Source organism: Erpetoichthys calabaricus, chromosome 2 (assembly GCF_900747795.2).
Source record: "Erpetoichthys calabaricus chromosome 2, fErpCal1.3, whole genome shotgun sequence".
NCBI lineage: Eukaryota > Metazoa > Chordata > Cladistia > Polypteriformes > Polypteridae > Erpetoichthys > Erpetoichthys calabaricus.
The window spans coordinates 65,780,486-65,797,589 of NC_041395.2; the positions used below are offsets into that span (position 1 = coordinate 65,780,486).

The 17,104-nt window shown below is 36.7% G+C and overlaps 1 protein-coding gene across 1 annotated transcript in view; it reads right to left on the reverse strand.

Moving 5' to 3' along the window:
• The window catches only part of LOC114645277 (doublecortin domain-containing protein 1-like), a 559,771-nt gene that overhangs the window by 193,117 nt on the left and 349,550 nt on the right, over positions 1–17,104 (reverse strand). Inside the window, exons 14-18 of the mRNA XM_051922996.1 lie at positions 13,328–13,436; positions 8,053–8,187; positions 5,807–5,928; positions 5,465–5,525; positions 1,451–1,585 (exon numbers count right to left, since the gene is read on the reverse strand). Of these exons, the coding sequence (XP_051778956.1) occupies positions 1,451–1,585; positions 5,465–5,525; positions 5,807–5,928; positions 8,053–8,187; positions 13,328–13,436 (562 nt within the window). The remainder of the gene's footprint in view (positions 1–1,450; positions 1,586–5,464; positions 5,526–5,806; positions 5,929–8,052; positions 8,188–13,327; positions 13,437–17,104) is intronic.

Consider the following 17,104-nt stretch of genomic DNA (forward strand, 5'->3'; position numbering starts at 1 on the left):
AATGACAAAAGTCAAAGTCTTTGAGTAGCCATCCTTGTAATAGTTTAGTATTGCAAGAGGCTTAAAAAAAATTACGGGTACTATAAATGGATTATATTTTAATGAAAAGGAAAAAGTGACTTAAGTTTTAATTTGATTTTCCTGTTTAAATTGGTAACTCTAACATACTGTATGTAAGGATATTACTTTCCCTACCCATTATAAAAATGCATTAGGCTTTCTTTTCTAGATGCACTGCCTACATTAATAATAATATACACTGCATGATAGAGACTAACGTCTTAATGAATGACTGCATACAAATGTTTAAAATGTGTATGAAAATTAATGACGTGGAGTAAGAAGAGGAAACTCATCAATCTGAAACAAACTATCAGAAACAATCAAACAAACAAACAAATAAACAGTTTAAGAGGTCTTTTGGATTCATCCATCTAAATAAGCAAATGAAAGAACGTGAAGCTGTTCAAATAATTAGATCCTAATGAACGCAATTTATACTTAATCCCAGGCATATTCTCTTGTAGGCACATTTGAAAAGAAGCAATACAACACTACAACACACAGGGAAAACACACTCCATTTGATATTAATTCACATATGATTTACTGTATTACAGTAATTACATCTTGGAATGTGGTCATTATTTTCTGGTAATGACTAACTGGGTCCATTTACATCAGGCTTTGTATTGGCTCACTCAAGTGATTCCATTTAGTCAGCGTGCATAATGAGTGCCTTTGTTAGTAATGCTTAAAATGACTTGGTTGGAAAAGATTTTTCAATGCCTTAATTTTTTTTTTCGACTGTGGTTGCCATCAAAGAGTACCTAGAAAATGATAATAGATTATGTCTACGTATTCTTGCTTTTAATGAAAATTTCACATTAAGGAACCGTATACTTGCCGTTTGAGCTGGCGAAGGCAGAATGAATCCACTTGAATGTTTTACAGAAAAAGGAGTCTACAGGTTTGACCTTTCTCTTACAAGGTAGTGACTGATTTATTTTACATAAATAGCTAAAGTTTCTAAGTTATGGGAAGCATGACAGCACAGACATGGACAACTTCTTGTGACAAAATAGTCATGACTGGTTCAATGTACTTTGCTCGTAGTTTTATTATGCACTTTCACTTTAGTAAATTTAAATTTAATTAGAGAAAAATCTGAAATGTCTGCGAATTTGGTAGGTAACAAATATGCTACAAATCTGGTATTTGGTAAGCTATTGTAATCTGTAAGGCAGTAGAAATAAAAGCAGCCGTCAACATTTTATACATTATAGGCATAACTTCAATTGCAAAGGTTTTTCTTTTTCTGCAAATGTGTGTGGCAATACAAAGAGAGAGAACTTGAAATGACAAACAGTAATTGACTTAAACTATAAATGACTGTGAAATATGTCTTTCACAGAATTCCCTATGACCTGCCTCTGGCTCTACAGGCTAACCTTGTTGGCAAAACTGCTGTCTGTCTTCTGATGCTCAGCGGACCAGGCCCCTTGGTGATTGTACTCCTCTGTCTGGGTCACCTCCTCTCTTACATTCAGCTCCTCCAGGTAGGTCAGGACAAACTCAGAGTTGGCCTACAGGGGGAAAATAGACAAAGGCAAAAGGGTACCATCAGACTACCATGTTGGAAACACTTTAGGAAAAATGTGATGCACTGCACTAGCACAGCCACTAAAAAAAAAAAAAACAAGCTAATTCAACTTTTATTTTAATATTCACCCTAAATCTAATTTTTAACTATAAAATCAGACCAACAATTATAACCTAATCATTTTGAAGTGTTTTTTTTTCACTAAGCATCACGGTTTTGTATAGATGAAAAGGCTGCTATGAAACTCAGATAAAACCGTCAGCAAAAAGCCAATAACCACATGGCCAGATGACAAGAGCTGAAGTAGAGAGTTTAAAATACGTCTCCCTGAGTATCTTGCTGTTTAAACAAGCTAGGTTACAAGTAAAAACCAAGCACACTCCACAGGCTAGAAATCTGAGGGTACTTGCCACTGGGATTATGCATATGAAAGCACTTTGTGGTGAGGGCTTTTCTTTGATTAAAGCTATTGAGCAAGTGTTATCATGGAGATACATAATCCCACCAACAGCTTAATGCCTGAATGAAACTTGAAGTACAAGATCTGTACAACAATAAGACAGGAAAATAGAATGAATAAAAAGTAGCAACTTATGGCATTTCTAAAAGCGATACAAATAAAAAATGCCTTTAAAATATTCAAAACACTAATATAACATTTAATATTAAACTGAAAAAGTACTATTAAACTGGTTATACAATTCAAAGTATATTATTTTTTATGAACCACTGCTTATGTTCATCCACTTATTCACCCATCCATTGCCTGACTTAGTCCCTGTCTATGCTGAGTTTTCAGATCTACCCTATGCCTGTAGAAGCTTTTCTTTAGGGTACTGTTTATACAGAATGCTTATAATTCATGCATACCTGAAATTGTATAGATGGAAACATATGTTTTTTGCTCCCATCTATATTCTGAATTGGTTTTATTCCAAAACAGGGTCAGAGAGTGCCCAGAGCATATTTTGCTCAAAATGGATACAAGGTAGGAACCAACCTCAGTTGTGCACACATCCATTGCCGCTGATACCAGAGCTATTCATAGGCACCAATTAACCTAACTTTATTATCTTTAAGATGTGTGACAAAGCAAAACCACACAGAAACACCGGGAGAAGCATCAAACAGTGGCTAAGCCAGAAATCAAACTTAAGCCCCTGGAAATTTGAATTAGATGTGCTAACCATTGTGTCGCCATGCTAGCTACAGAAATGACATAACTGCATACATCATAAGTAATGTTTTATTTAAAGGGAAATTATACACAAGCAATGTTTCCAAATCATATACAGTATTACACATAATCTGTATCTCAGTGAAATATTGAAAACGCTTGCTTTGTGAATGGAGGGTACAACCTATGGTGGGTAGGCGTCCCATACAGAGTTGTGAACATAGCTGCTAGGATAACCTACAGTAGTTAACAAATGAAGAATGAACTAAGATGGCTCATAAAACTGAAGGATGAAGAGAAGAATAAAATGTTGCCTTTCATGATCTGTGACTAGGGCAGCATAGTGGTGTACAGATTAACTCTCATGTGTCATTGATCCTGGGTTCAAATACCACACCAAGTTTTTGTCTATGTGGAATTTGCACATTCATCCTATTTCTGTACAGGTTTTCCTCAGGATCCTTTTGTTTTCCTCCCATTGTCCCAAAGATATTATGGTTAGGTTAACTGGCTGTTCTAAATGTGCCCCTGTGGGATTGGGATTGTGGGTGCATGCACGTAGATGCCTTGTGAAAGTCTTGTGTTGTCTCCTAGACTGTTCCTTGCCTTGTGCCCATTATAAGCATTTTATGATAAAATATGTTATGATTTATGAGTACATAATTACTTTTGAGGAAACAAGAAACCAAAACATGTCATAGCAACAGCAAGAATAAACAATTCATTCTATAGAATGAAGGCCAGCTAAGCACAGGGACATATGAGGACAAGCCTAGAAACACTTTCATTCTGAGACTACACAAAATGACCAATCAACATGGCAGTGTGTGTTTGGAAATTAGGTGTAAATCAAATTAACCCTGAGAAACTCACTTGAAGCATACAATAATCCTTAAAGCAGTGCTTCCCAATCTTTTTTCTGGGGTGGCTCACTTTTTGTAACCAAAAACATCCCAAGGTACTTCACTATTTTACTAATCACCAAGACATGATATCTCATACACGAGCATGGTAAATAATCATACTGGTATATATTTTGTAATGTATTTAGTAATAAAATGCATTACAACAAAATATTGTGATGTGTGATCTGTTGGAATGGAAAATGCAATTCCACACACACACAGAAACCAACACTTATCATTTTAATAAAGTGAATATATATATATATATATATTCACGGCATTCGTAGTCTGAATCACAATCTGATTGTATGGGTGGTTACCTACCAGGTAACGCTTGTGGTTGGTCAGCAAGTCGGCTAACATCCGCCACGATGCCCTCTTTCAGTTGCGAGAAGCAGATCATAGAATATATATATGTCTGTCTATATATGTATCTATTATATAAAAAAATCTTGGGTCAAAGACGTGATCATCTTTGAAAGACACTTTGAAGTCCCGCGAGACTACTTGCACGTCACGCCCTACTTACAAACAATTTCTCGGAGACACTTTAACGTCCCATGAGACAAGGAAGTGGGACAAAAGGACAGCTGCTGTACAGGCTTTTAAATGATCGACGTGCAGCGTGACATTCAGAACACGCAGCTCAGTAGCAGCAGCTGATCTGTCCGCATCTCCTTAGCGTGCATTCAGCCCCCCGCCCTTCACAACGCAAGCGGCAGAGACACAAAGTGGCAAGCATGAAGTGCCCCCTCATGATTTAGGGGTAGGCAAGCAAAGCGAGTAGGGGGCAAGTGCTAAGATGAGACCTTTAGGGCTCTGATAAGGTAAGCAGTACCACTTCACTCCAGAAGGGGGCACAGTCACTAATAATTTCTCCCCTTTCCTATGCAGTTCTGTAGAACGATTTATATGTAAGGTTTCTGAATCTGCTTTTTCTGTTTCAGAGGTGGAAGGAGCCAAAGCCTACTCCAGCAGTGGTCACTCATGCTCACTCATTACTGAATAATTTAGAGACCACCAACAGACTGAGATCTTCATCCTCGGTGCATACTTCCTCCTTCCTTTTTTGTCTGTGACTAAAGATTTCTTCATCATTTTCACTATGCCCAAATCAACCTTTCTTACCAACAAAAAGTCTGTCATACTTCTGACATTAACAGCTTCATATGAGAAAAAAACGTGTTACTGCATGCAACCATTTCCACTGCATTACCCAACTCCAAAAACAGACAAAACTGTGCAGGGTAAAATGAAGTGGAAAGAATCATCCATCCATCCATTATCCAACCCGCTATATCCTAACTACAGGGTCACGGGGGTCTGCTGGAGCCAATCCCAGCCAACACAGGGCACAATGCAGGAAACAAACCACGGGCAGGGGGCACCAACCCACCGCAGGGCGCGCACACACACACACACACACACACACACACACACACACACACACACACACACACACACACACACTAGGGACAATTTAGAATCGCCAATCCACCTAATCTGCAAGTCTTCGGACTGTGGGAGGAAACCGGAGTACCCGGAGGAAACCCATGCAGACACGGGGAGAACATGCAAACTCCACACAGGGAGGACCCGGGAAGCGAACCCGGGTCTCCTAACTGTAAGGCAGCAGCGCTACCCACTGCGAAGAATCAAAATAATCATAAACTGAAATACCTGTAGATAAAAATTTTTATTTATTCTCATATTACAGTACCTATTGAATTTATAATATAACTTCAGGCTAACAGAGTTATATTAAAATTGTGCTACAAACCATTGAATGTATGTGTCCATCTTTTCCAAAGACCCACTGCTGATATGGGCAACCTTTGATCCTAAGCATTTAAGAAAGAAAAAAAGGAGACACTGAGTTGGAAAGAATTTAGCAAAAAATGTAAACATCTCAAATATGTTTGACTGTGGAGAAGTTCCCTCACAGCATTAACAAGGATAACAGATCAAGAAAAGCTATAGTGGTGGGAAATGTATGTGATCCATGTCAAAAGGTACAAAAATATGCTTTTATTACCCATTTAGAATGTTAAAAGAATAAAGTATAGTCCAGATAATTAATGACAGAAAGCAGCGGTGCAACTTGCAAAAAAAAAGTAAATACCTTTTCTGGATTCGTAATTTATATGCTTCTACAGAGGCCCCATCTTTGGTTCTCAATGTTATTGAATGGTCATCAGCTGCAAGGCAGAGCTGTGGCATAGCTCGGCTTAAGATAACTCCAGCCTTTAATACCAGGGGAAAAAGAACTTTGAATAAGTGAAAAGAAGCAGAAAATAAAACAAGATGTCACAAATGGTGAGGTCATTATGCCTGAGTAACCATGGGACATTAACAATCGCAGAAAGTGAAACACTATATTCAACTTATCAGTCAATGAGCCCAGTTCAGAATCAGTGATCTCCTGTACAACAAGAGTGAAATTTTACAGTTCAGTGCAAAGCAGAACAGCCCCTTGATATCTTCATTTGTCTTTTTTTGTGTATACTTCACAGTGCAACGATTTAGGGTGCATAACGTGTCACTTGCTATATTTTTTCAGCCGAATTTACTCAAGCTGTACTTCTACACATACAGAGAAGAACAGCTTGCTAAGAAATCAATAAAAAACAATTTATTTTTATTTCTAAATAGATCATTTTAAAGAGGATTACCAAACAACTGCATTTATTTTCTCTTTTGAGGACATTTTTTACCAATCAAAAAGTCTTCTCATTGAACCATATTGCCAGTCAGATAATTAAATTATTGCAATGGTAATGAAGCACAATGTCATGTATCTAATAGAAAATTTAGTTTAAAAGGTAATGTTTTTTAAAGCATGAAATGTTACATATAGTTTATACTTAAAGTTGTCTACAGTGATTATTAGTGCTTCAAATGCTAATGACAATTAAAGCATTGTGCTGTACTATACAATATGTGTTCCATTCAACATCAATTTAAGCGAATGTGACTCAATGAAATCATGTTTTGGTTTAATGAAAGATTTTTAATTCAATTATACTGCTTATGAGTTGGATTACTTAATATTACATTTTCTTACTAACTCTAGTGAACATTTATTTGAAAGTATATCTGCAGATGGTAAGAATGTATAATGTAGCAATAACCTAAAAATGTTTTTGATCTAAATTAGCCCTGAAATATGCAAGAGATATTTTTATTAATATATTTTAATATATTTACACATTTCAGAGAATAGTAAAGACTTTTTTCTATTGCTGAAAGTGTAGTAATAGTTAAATAAAAAAAACACTATTAAAGTAATATCTATTGAGTCAGCCTAGCTGAACACAGCACATTATTAAGAGCCATCCATTAGAAATCCCAACAACTCCCAACAAACAGTAATAAAAAACATGGGCACTTCAGTTTCATTGGAATGAAAGGAGAAAAAAATAAAACAAATGACCCCGGAGGTTACACTTTCTTGTACTCCCTACTGAGCTTTTGCCTCACTATCACCAGGGATACAGTGGCCAAAGACATTTGTATGGTCAGGAGATCACAGTAAATGTCTGATGACAACACTGAACAATACATTCAAACTATACACAAAAAAATGAAACCACAGGGCAAACCTGATATATGTATATATATATATATATATATATATATATATATATATATATGTGTGTGTGTGTGTGTGTGTGTTTTTGTATGTGTATATATACTGTGTGTATATATACTGTATATATATATATATATATATATATATACACACATGGTATACTTGAAAAAGTGACAAATACAAACTGCTAAAATTATAGTTTTAGATATCCAGCACAAAAAACAAGAATACAATACATATCCTCCACGGAAACACAATTCATGCTTGCTACATTGGTAACTAATGTACTCATAATGAACAACTGCAGTTCATAGTGAAATAAACATGATTTAATCTTTCCATATGAAAACCTGTGAAACACATCAATTAGGAGTCAAAAAACTGTGAAATTTTAATAAATTAGTGCAAGAAAGTGGAAACTCTGATAATCATAAGCAAGGAACAATGCATTATGGTTGCACATGTCATGAAGAACTCTAGGGCCTTGCAATCTATTCATATGAAGTAATAGTTAAAACAATGAAATATGAACTGGAATTTACTTCAACAGTCTTTAGCTAACACTCATCTCTAATTTCTCTGAAAATCAGTTATATTACTGGCTTATTATGCCATAACTTCTATTTTATATAATAGGTATGCTATGCAAGAAAACCAGTTTGATTCTTCAAAGCTTCATACTGTTAACTAAGTTGACATATTGCTGCATGATTCTTGCAATTCAAAGTGAAAAGAGCAATAATTCTTATTTATACCCCAGCAATCATTTCTGTTACCTTTGTGACTATCCAAATGTGAGTTAAAGGCCAGCTCGTAGACATCTGCGTTTCGTTGTCTTTCTTTTTTGGTGGGGGTCCTTTACTTCTAGAGGTGACAGTAATAGAGGCATAAATGACTACTTGTGGATCCTCCTAAAATCAAATCAAAGCAAAGAAATACATAAAATATAAAAATTTTCAATCAAATTTATTTAAAAAGTCTATTGATTTAAAAAGAGATTGTTATTTCACAAAATTAGTAATTATTTTATAAAAGTATGATAAATAACACCCTAAATTAAGGTTGATCTAGTTCAGATTGAGATTCAAGACAAATTAACCCTCAGAACAATAACAACGTAACATACACTGGGTAGTTACTAAAGATAAGTGAACCCCATTGAATTTATTTTGCCCCGAGTTTGGTGAAATCACAGAAATGCTTGGGAATTTTGGCAAACTTGCCGAAATGCATTAAAGTCAATAGGGAAGGAGAAACTGAACTAGTTATTGAGTGGATTATAATGGTGCAATGGTCTTTTAACTGTTCCTGGGGGCTAGGAAAGCATCTGCCAACTATGCTGGACCAAATATTGCGGACAAATAATGTGACCTGAGCTGTGAGGCAGCGGTGCTATACATACACTGCACCACCATTCTTTGTGGAGATAAAATTTATGCTCGAGTCCTTTATCCCCCTCTGAATCTGCTGAGGTCCTATCACTACAGCTAACTAACAAATCCTGTGATGCAAGGGTTCAGTGTTGTATATTCAGGGACATGTCTCTGTCACTATAAAACATGTGCTGCATTGCAAGAAGCATAACATGCTTAATCCAGCAGTTAAGGCACAACATTCAATGAATCTGTGCAGAACAACAAAGTATTTTGATAAAAAGCTTATTATAGTCAACTAATGCACTCCTCAAATGAAAATACTGCAATTGTTTTTTTTAACACATGTCGGGTGCAAATCTGGCTGGAGTACTGATTGGATAGTAATATCAATCATGCAAGTATATGGCATATATTATTCACATATGACCAAAGCAGATTGAGCAATGGCAAAAAGTGTGAGGTGGAGTACACTTTACAGTACACATGTGTGAGAGTTCGGCCCATGCACAATGCAAATTAGGCAGGTAGAGTAGATTGGATAGTGACACCCTCATCCAACATGGCAGCTATAGCTCTGTAATATCATGCTGGCATTGTAAGGCATAAGAATATAAGAAATTTAACAAATGGGAGGAGACCATTCAGTCCATCAGGCGCATTTGTTTAGCTAATAGCTAAGCTGTCACAGTACCTCATCTGGATACTTCGTAAAATTTGTCAAGGTTTCTGCTTCAGCTACATAGTTGGCTGCAGTCAAAAATGCAATTCCCCTTAATTTCCACAGGTGTCCTCAAGTATGTGATTCAACATTATGATGAAAGAATTCCCACACAGTTTCCTCTGCTCGAGACTAAACACATTTAATTCTCGGAGTCTGTCAGAGTACAATGTGTCCTTAAGTCCTGAGAGACACTTAGTTGTTCTCTGCTGCTATGTCTTTCTTGTAGAGTAGTAACAAGAATTGCACACAATACTTAAGATGAGGTTTCACTAGTGCATTATATAGTACTAGCTGTGTAAGCCCATACTGTAAAAAGTCCGGGCTCATAAAAAATATTAAAATCGTCAGAAAAAAATTGAAATGCAGAGTTGGTGGTTTCATTTTGTGGATGTGCTCGCCCCCCTTGTCTATCAGCAGCTAATTGAGTTTCTCTCTCATTTGTCTTTCCTCAGTGGTGTCACTTTGGTGATGGAGTCGCTTTCTTTCAGCTTCATGCTGTAGCCTCGTACTTCTTTCTTCTTCCAACTTGTTAACTTGGGGCCGCCATGCCGGCTGTTTGAGTTTCATGCTGTAGCCTTGCATTTCACGGCCGGACAGACAGACTCACACACTTCCACACGTAAACGTTTATATATAAGATAACATCCCTTGATTTATATTTAATAGTTTTTACAATATAACCTACCATTTTATTTGCCTTTTTAATTGCTTCCGCACATTCCTTAGATTTTGAAAATGTGTCAACATAGATCCTTAAATCCTTTTCCTTCCTTTAGGACAGTGTCTCCCATCTTGTATTTATAACTGATGTACCTTTTTCTACATTAAACTACAATTTCAAAGGGTTTGCCCAGTTCTGAAGTTTGTCTAAATCTTTCTGAATTGTTTTTCCTACCTCCTCAGTGTCTGCCATTCCTCCAATTTTAGTATAATCTGTAAATTTCATAAGTTATAAGTTTCATAAGTTTAAGTAAAAAAAAAAAAACTATCCAAGGACAGACCCTCAAGGGACTCCACTGATGACCTCATTCCATACAGAGCATTCTGCTCTTATCTGTTCTCTTTGCTGGTTAACCAATTTGAGATTTGGTTTTGTAGGTTACCTCTCTGGCCTAAAGCTTTTAGTTTTAGAATTAGAGTAAATTATGTTATATGCTTTGCTTTTTTTCAACTACTGCAGTTGCCGCTTAAAAAAATCTAGAATGGTTTGGCAAAATTTTCCTCTCATAAATCCATGCAGTTATTAAGTATGTTATTTTCACATAGGTAATTTATTTCTTAATAGCCGTCCCCTGTGGCTCTGCCTGTGTGTAGTGAAACAGGACAAACTTTAAAAATAAATAAACAAAAAGATATCTCATAGCGGGAGGCACGGTGGCGCAGTGGGTAGCGCTGCTGCCGTGCAGTTGGGAGACCTGGGGACCTGGGTTCGCTTCCTGGGTCCTCGCTGTGTGGAGTTTGTATGTTCTCCCCGTGTCTGCATGGGTTTCCTCCGGGCGCTCCGGTTTCCTCCCACAGTCCAAAGACATGCAGGTTAGGTGGATTGGCATTTCTAAATTGGCCCTACTGTGTGCTTGGTGAGTGGGTGTGTTTGTGTGTGTCCTGCGGTGGGTTGGCACCCTGCCCAGGATTGTTTCCTGCCTTGTGCCCTGTGTTGGCTGGGATTGGCTCCAGCAGACCCCTGTGACCCTGTGTTCGGATTCAGCGGGTTGGAAAATGGATGGATGGATGGATAGTTCTCTTGTGAAAAGTGGACAGAGTTACAGACAGACATTGGATTTTATATATATAGAGATTATAGTTTCCATAATTTTCAGGGCATAGAAGTAAGACTTATTGGTATGTAATTACCAGGATCCGTTTTGTCTTCCTTCCTGACGACTTAAGTCACATTTGTAACTTTCCAGTCCTCAGGTACTTATCTTTTCTCAAGTGACTACTTGGTGTGTTGGGAATTAAAAGTTTGTCTAAGCCAGCCACACTGTGAATTTTCAGGAAAGAATTCAGTGAAAAAGCTCACCGACAAACTTGGCAAATTCACTGCAAAAAACATTGGTGAAGTTTGCCAATCAACACTAGTAGCTACTATATTAGGTACACCAACCTAACAGTAAGTCTTCCTCTTTCTTAACAATCTAAATAGCCTGATTTGGGCAACAAATTTTGGCAAGGGGGATCCTGTCCTTTCAGTCTATCCCAATGTTGCTGCAAACAGACTGAACACAGGTTTCTACTCCAAATAGCTTGTTCCACCTCATTCCACAGGTGGTGTCTTGGACTGAAATCTGGCAACTAAGGAGGCCACTGCATTAAACTCAATTCACTGTCAAATAACTGAAACCATTTTAGACGTTTCCTGATTTTGTGACCTAACCATTAATTCTCTCCTATGATATTCATATTTCCTGTTATACTAATGTAATAAAAACACATCCCTCACCATTAAACTACCAACATGAATCTGCATGAATGACATTGGGTTTTCTCACTGTTTTTGCACTCTAATCACTAGAAAGTAGAATTCATTAAGCAGAAGTTTTCCATTGTCCCATAACATACAGTTATGATAAGGCCACCGATCACCTTACATGTTGGAAAATGTGATAAAATGAATTTAGCAGGCGGCACGGTGGCGCAGTGGTAGCGCTGCTGCCTCGCAGTTAGGAGACCCGGGTTCACTTCCCGGGTCCTCCCTGCGTGGAGTTTGCATGTTCTCCCCGTGTCTGCGTGGGTTTCCTCCGGGCGCTCCGGTTTCCTCCCACGGTCCAAAGACATGCAGGTTAGGTGGATTGGTGATTCTAAATTGGCCCTAGTGTGTGGTTGGTGTGTGGGTGTGTTTGTGTGTGTCCTGCGGTGGGTTGGCACCCTGCCCAGGATGGGTTCCCTGCCTTGTGCCCTGTGTTGGCTGGGATTGGCTCCAGCAGACCCCCGTGTCCCTGTGTTTGGATTCAGCGGGTTGGAAAATGGATGGATGGATGGATGAATTTAGCAACATGAAGGGCATCTGGCCTTAAAAATCTATACTCCTATACTTCCATATACAATGAGCAGAGGTATAAAGTATGGTCAAGGTATAGACCATAGTATCTTATGTGCATCCCCCATCTGCCTACATTAAATACAAAGCAGGGGGGCACAAGTTATGATAGTCCTAGGCCTAATGCATGGTGGTGATGGCTGTTTGAAGGCAGGGGAGATGAAGGTGAGGTAGTGAGTAGGAGGTGAGACTGAATGTATGAATTGTAACTTGGAATATTGGGAGTATGATGGGAAAATTGGACAGACAGACGTGTGGGCAGTGCAGTGATCACTAGGGTGAGAGACACATGGAGCTGCAACCCAATCTAAAGGAGGCTGTCTGGTATTGAAGTGGAACATTTATGAGAAGCTGTGTTAGAAGTAGTATGATTCATGGGAGAGAGATTAGGGTGAAACCTGAAGCAAAGGTGGAAAGAACAGAGATGAGAATAATCAGACGAATGAGTGTCACAGAGTGGAGGAAAGAAGAATGCTAAAAATGTGTTTGTATATGTAAATAAATGAGGTTTAGTGCTTTACTGTTAGTGTATAATATTTGCAAATAAAAAGGGCTCTCAGCATGCACTCGCAGAAGGGAGCAATAGAAGAATAAACTGAATTCCATCTAATTTAATAACTGTATTAAAAAATGAAAATCTGTAATCACAAAATTATTATTTTTCTAAATATTTAATTTGTTTTAGGGGAAAAAACACAGTTAAGTTATTGTTATCAATTTGTACTATTGTATAATATGAGCTTTTAGATTGTATATGTTACACTTGTATGTTTACATGCTTGTATGTATGTATGTGTGCACTTGTATATACTGTACATAATTTTGTCACAATAAAAAATCTTAAATTCTAAATTATCAATAAAGCAAGAGACCAAAAAATCACTACTATAACATGTCTTTCAAAGTTAAATATTTACCTTCAGTTGTAGAAAATGTGAGTGAAAATCCACAGTGATGTGTTGGTGATAAACTAATTGTTGGGAAGAGTAATTGTAGTTCTCAGGAAATCCTACGCAAGCTTCCCACCTAAATAAAAAAGTACAGACAGGTAACAGAATACAGTATATAATAAAATGAAAAATATAAATGAAATAAATAAAACCCCTTACAAAGAATCAGTGAAGCTTTAGTACAACATGCACTCTACGAAACAGAACAAATAGTCACAGCATAAAACGTGAAATATTCAGCATATCCAGTTACATGCAGTTCTTAATTAAGATAGCTGTAGAGATAATTTACCGCAAACACAGTGGAAACTTAAAATTGCCTACACTTCAAGTGTTATCGGATTTTTTTCCAAATTACATTGTGGATAACAGAGGGTGCCCTTGAGTCATCACCAAACCCAAACAGACCAAAAATGTGCAGAGATGGTCTAATTGTATTAGAACAAAATGAAAGTAAGTAAGGAGTAAACCATATAAAATAAAAAATTTAATATAAACATAAATCAGAATCTCTTTAAAGTCCCATGAGCCATCAGAAATCAACCTTTGAGCAATAAACTTTTCCTATGGATATTAGGCTGACTTGTGAGTTGCCCAAGGATTGAATGAATATGTGAGTGTGTCCTACAACAGGATGAAGTCTGTCCAGGCTGCATCCCACTTCACTCCTGATACTGTCAGGATAGACTCTGGTCCTCAGTGAGACTGCATTAAAATATTCTGGGTTGAAAAATCAATAAGCATTATTTACATAATGCCATAAATATATTGAAATAGTTTCTGTTACAAACAGTACTATTCATAAGTATTGGGAGAGTAAATGCAGACTATGGCATGGTGGTGTAGTGGTTAGCCTCACAGCTCCAGAGTGATTGGTTTAAATGCCACTCTGGTCATTGATTGATTGGACTTTACATCTTCTCCCTGTTTATGGATGATTTTTCTCCAGATATTCCGGCTTTCTCCCATATTCCAAAAATATACAAATTAACTTTTTGTTAGCTCTAAACTTGTGTAATGTGAGGAAGTGAACTCTGTATTAGACTGGGCCTTTTTTATTGCCTTGTGGCCAGTGCAGCTGGGATAGTCACTAGCATCCTAATGTCATACTGAAAAAAGAAAGTTCTGTAAATGAATTATGAGAAGTGTAAAATTGAATTGTTTTGTAACCTATTATTTAATAACCCGCTGTGGTGGGCTGGCGCCCTGCCCGGGGTTTGTTTCCTGCCTTGCGCCCTGTGTTGGCTGGGATTGGCTCCAGCAGACCCCTGTGACCCTGTAGTTAGGATATAGCGGGTTGGATAATGGATGGATATTTAATAACCCTTTGTTTTAATGTTTATTAATGTGTGTTTTACTTAATGGATGCTGAATTCAGATAAAGGATTCGACAGAACACAGCGGAATTAAAATAGTCTAGATGCAGAAATCTCCAAACTATTATATTTATAGGTAAAGTGTAAAGGACATTACAATGCTTACATTGTCAGTAACATAGTTTATGATAAGAAATTAGGTAAGGAATTAAGATTTTTTTCTGAGAAATTGATTGTCACTGTATCTAAAGGGACAAAACGCTACAAGAATCAATAGTATCTCTCCAAAGAGCTCCTCAAATCCTTTTGATGCTGATCCTGTCATATATAAGGTGTTGTGAAATTTACTGAACTCTTTTATTTCCAGTAGTATTAAACATCAAAGCACACAAGTGAGGAATCTCTAAAGGCTCTCTTACTCTGGGTGGGCTATTAAATGTTGTGTAACGTAGATGATAAGAAGTGTTGTGACGAAAACTCAATGAGGATTTGCATTGCAAATGTACAATGTACTATACAGTGTCTATGTATATCACCAAGAAACATAATAAAAGCATATTAGAGAATGTAAATAGAGTGGCTGCCTAAATGAAAAGAAACATGTGTCATCTGTAATTCATAGTCAGTATAAATCGTAACCACTAGGTGACACTTGAGACCTGTGCTGTGGCTGATTAAATCTGTGAAAAAGCAAAGGCTCTTTCAGCAATCAGAAGTGATTCATTTCTAAATAGCTTTCAAAATACTAAAACACAGAGGGAGGTTTTTGGAACAAGGGTAATAAAATAAAAAATAAATTAAAATAATTTGACATCCATCCTGTCCACTATCAAATTTAATTTCATATTCCTCTTTGTTGTCTAGTTCTTCTTTTCCTGTAACCCTTTAGTACTAGGGTGTTGTACTGTCGTATCCATTATGAATGAAGTGACAAGTCAAGTAAAATGATACCTTTTATTGCCTAACTAAAAAAATTACAATATGCAGGCTTTCGAGGCAACTCAGGCCCCTTCTTCAGTCACGATGTAAGACGCAAGTAGTTTCAGGACATTTTCATTTTAAGGAAATTATTTAGCAAATCCAAATATCTGCCAAACATCACTTGCTGTAATATATGGATGACAGGATTCTAGACATAAGCCACCTCTCAAAGAATCCTGGGACATTATTGGGTTATTTATGTCAGGAATTTAGAGGGAATTCACTTATTCACAAATTAATTTGCTGGGTCTATTTAGATTTAAAAACTTAGGTAAAGGCTTATACACACTGATGTCTCAGGAGTTACTGTGTTTGATTATAATCTAAGATTTTTATTTAGGAATGTGGAAGGAAGAAAGGTAGGTGTTGATGCAAGTTATAAAAGAAAATGTCCTGACGAAACTGAGCACATTTTATATGACTTTCATTAAAGTGCATACTATGATTAGTAGCTCTTTTGCTGTAAAAACTAAAATGAGAATTTTTACTCTACTTTTATGTAAACTTCAGTAGCTTTTCCAGTCATCTTTTATTTGTCTTATATAGTCAGATAATGGAATGGAGGGCTAATTGTGATATTGGCTTGTGACACCGTCAGGTAGATCTGTTAGATGTGCTCTTAGTCTTCCCAATACTTTAAGTCATAAAAGTGAGGATGCATTTTGCTTGCAAATGAGGAATGTCTACATACAAATCAATCATAAAATGCTGTATACAATTATTTAAATACTACATGAAAAAATATAAAATAGGTTTTTGACAGTACTGTTTCCAATGCATACATAATGAATATAAATGTTATTTTGTACCACTGTATTTGAAAAGCAGAAACAAATGAGTCACTGAACAGACAACCATGAAATTTGTTACACATTATTAATGGATCATAGACACTAAGGGCTAGGAAATATTTGTTGAATGTATTGGGGAACTCAAATACATCAGCATTTAATGTGAGGCAAATTGTTAAAAATCAAGATATCCATCCATGAAATCATGTTGCTTCTGGTGTAACTATGTATCAGTCTCTCGGGTTTTCAGAGAACAAGTGATACGTAGTGCAGTCTTGGGAATAAACCTAATCATATAAATCATATGAGTGACACTCAGTAATTCATTTTGAAAGGTTTACTGTACCAATTACGACAAAATATACTGAACATAATTGGTATACAATCATTACGGTTTATGGGCGCTTAGTGCAAAAAGGAAAAGAGAGATGTTAATGGTGAAAATGAATTATTGTAACTGGTAATTGAAATATGATGTACTATAATCAGTTGTCTAGTCAAAAATGACTGTAATGATGTTGAACGAAATCTACTTTTGCACACAAAAAATTATTTTAAATATATAAAAAGTCACTCAGCATTGGCAGATGGAAGCTTATTTGACAAGAAATTTACTTCATGAAATTTCTACAACAAGACAGAAATAATTTCAGAAT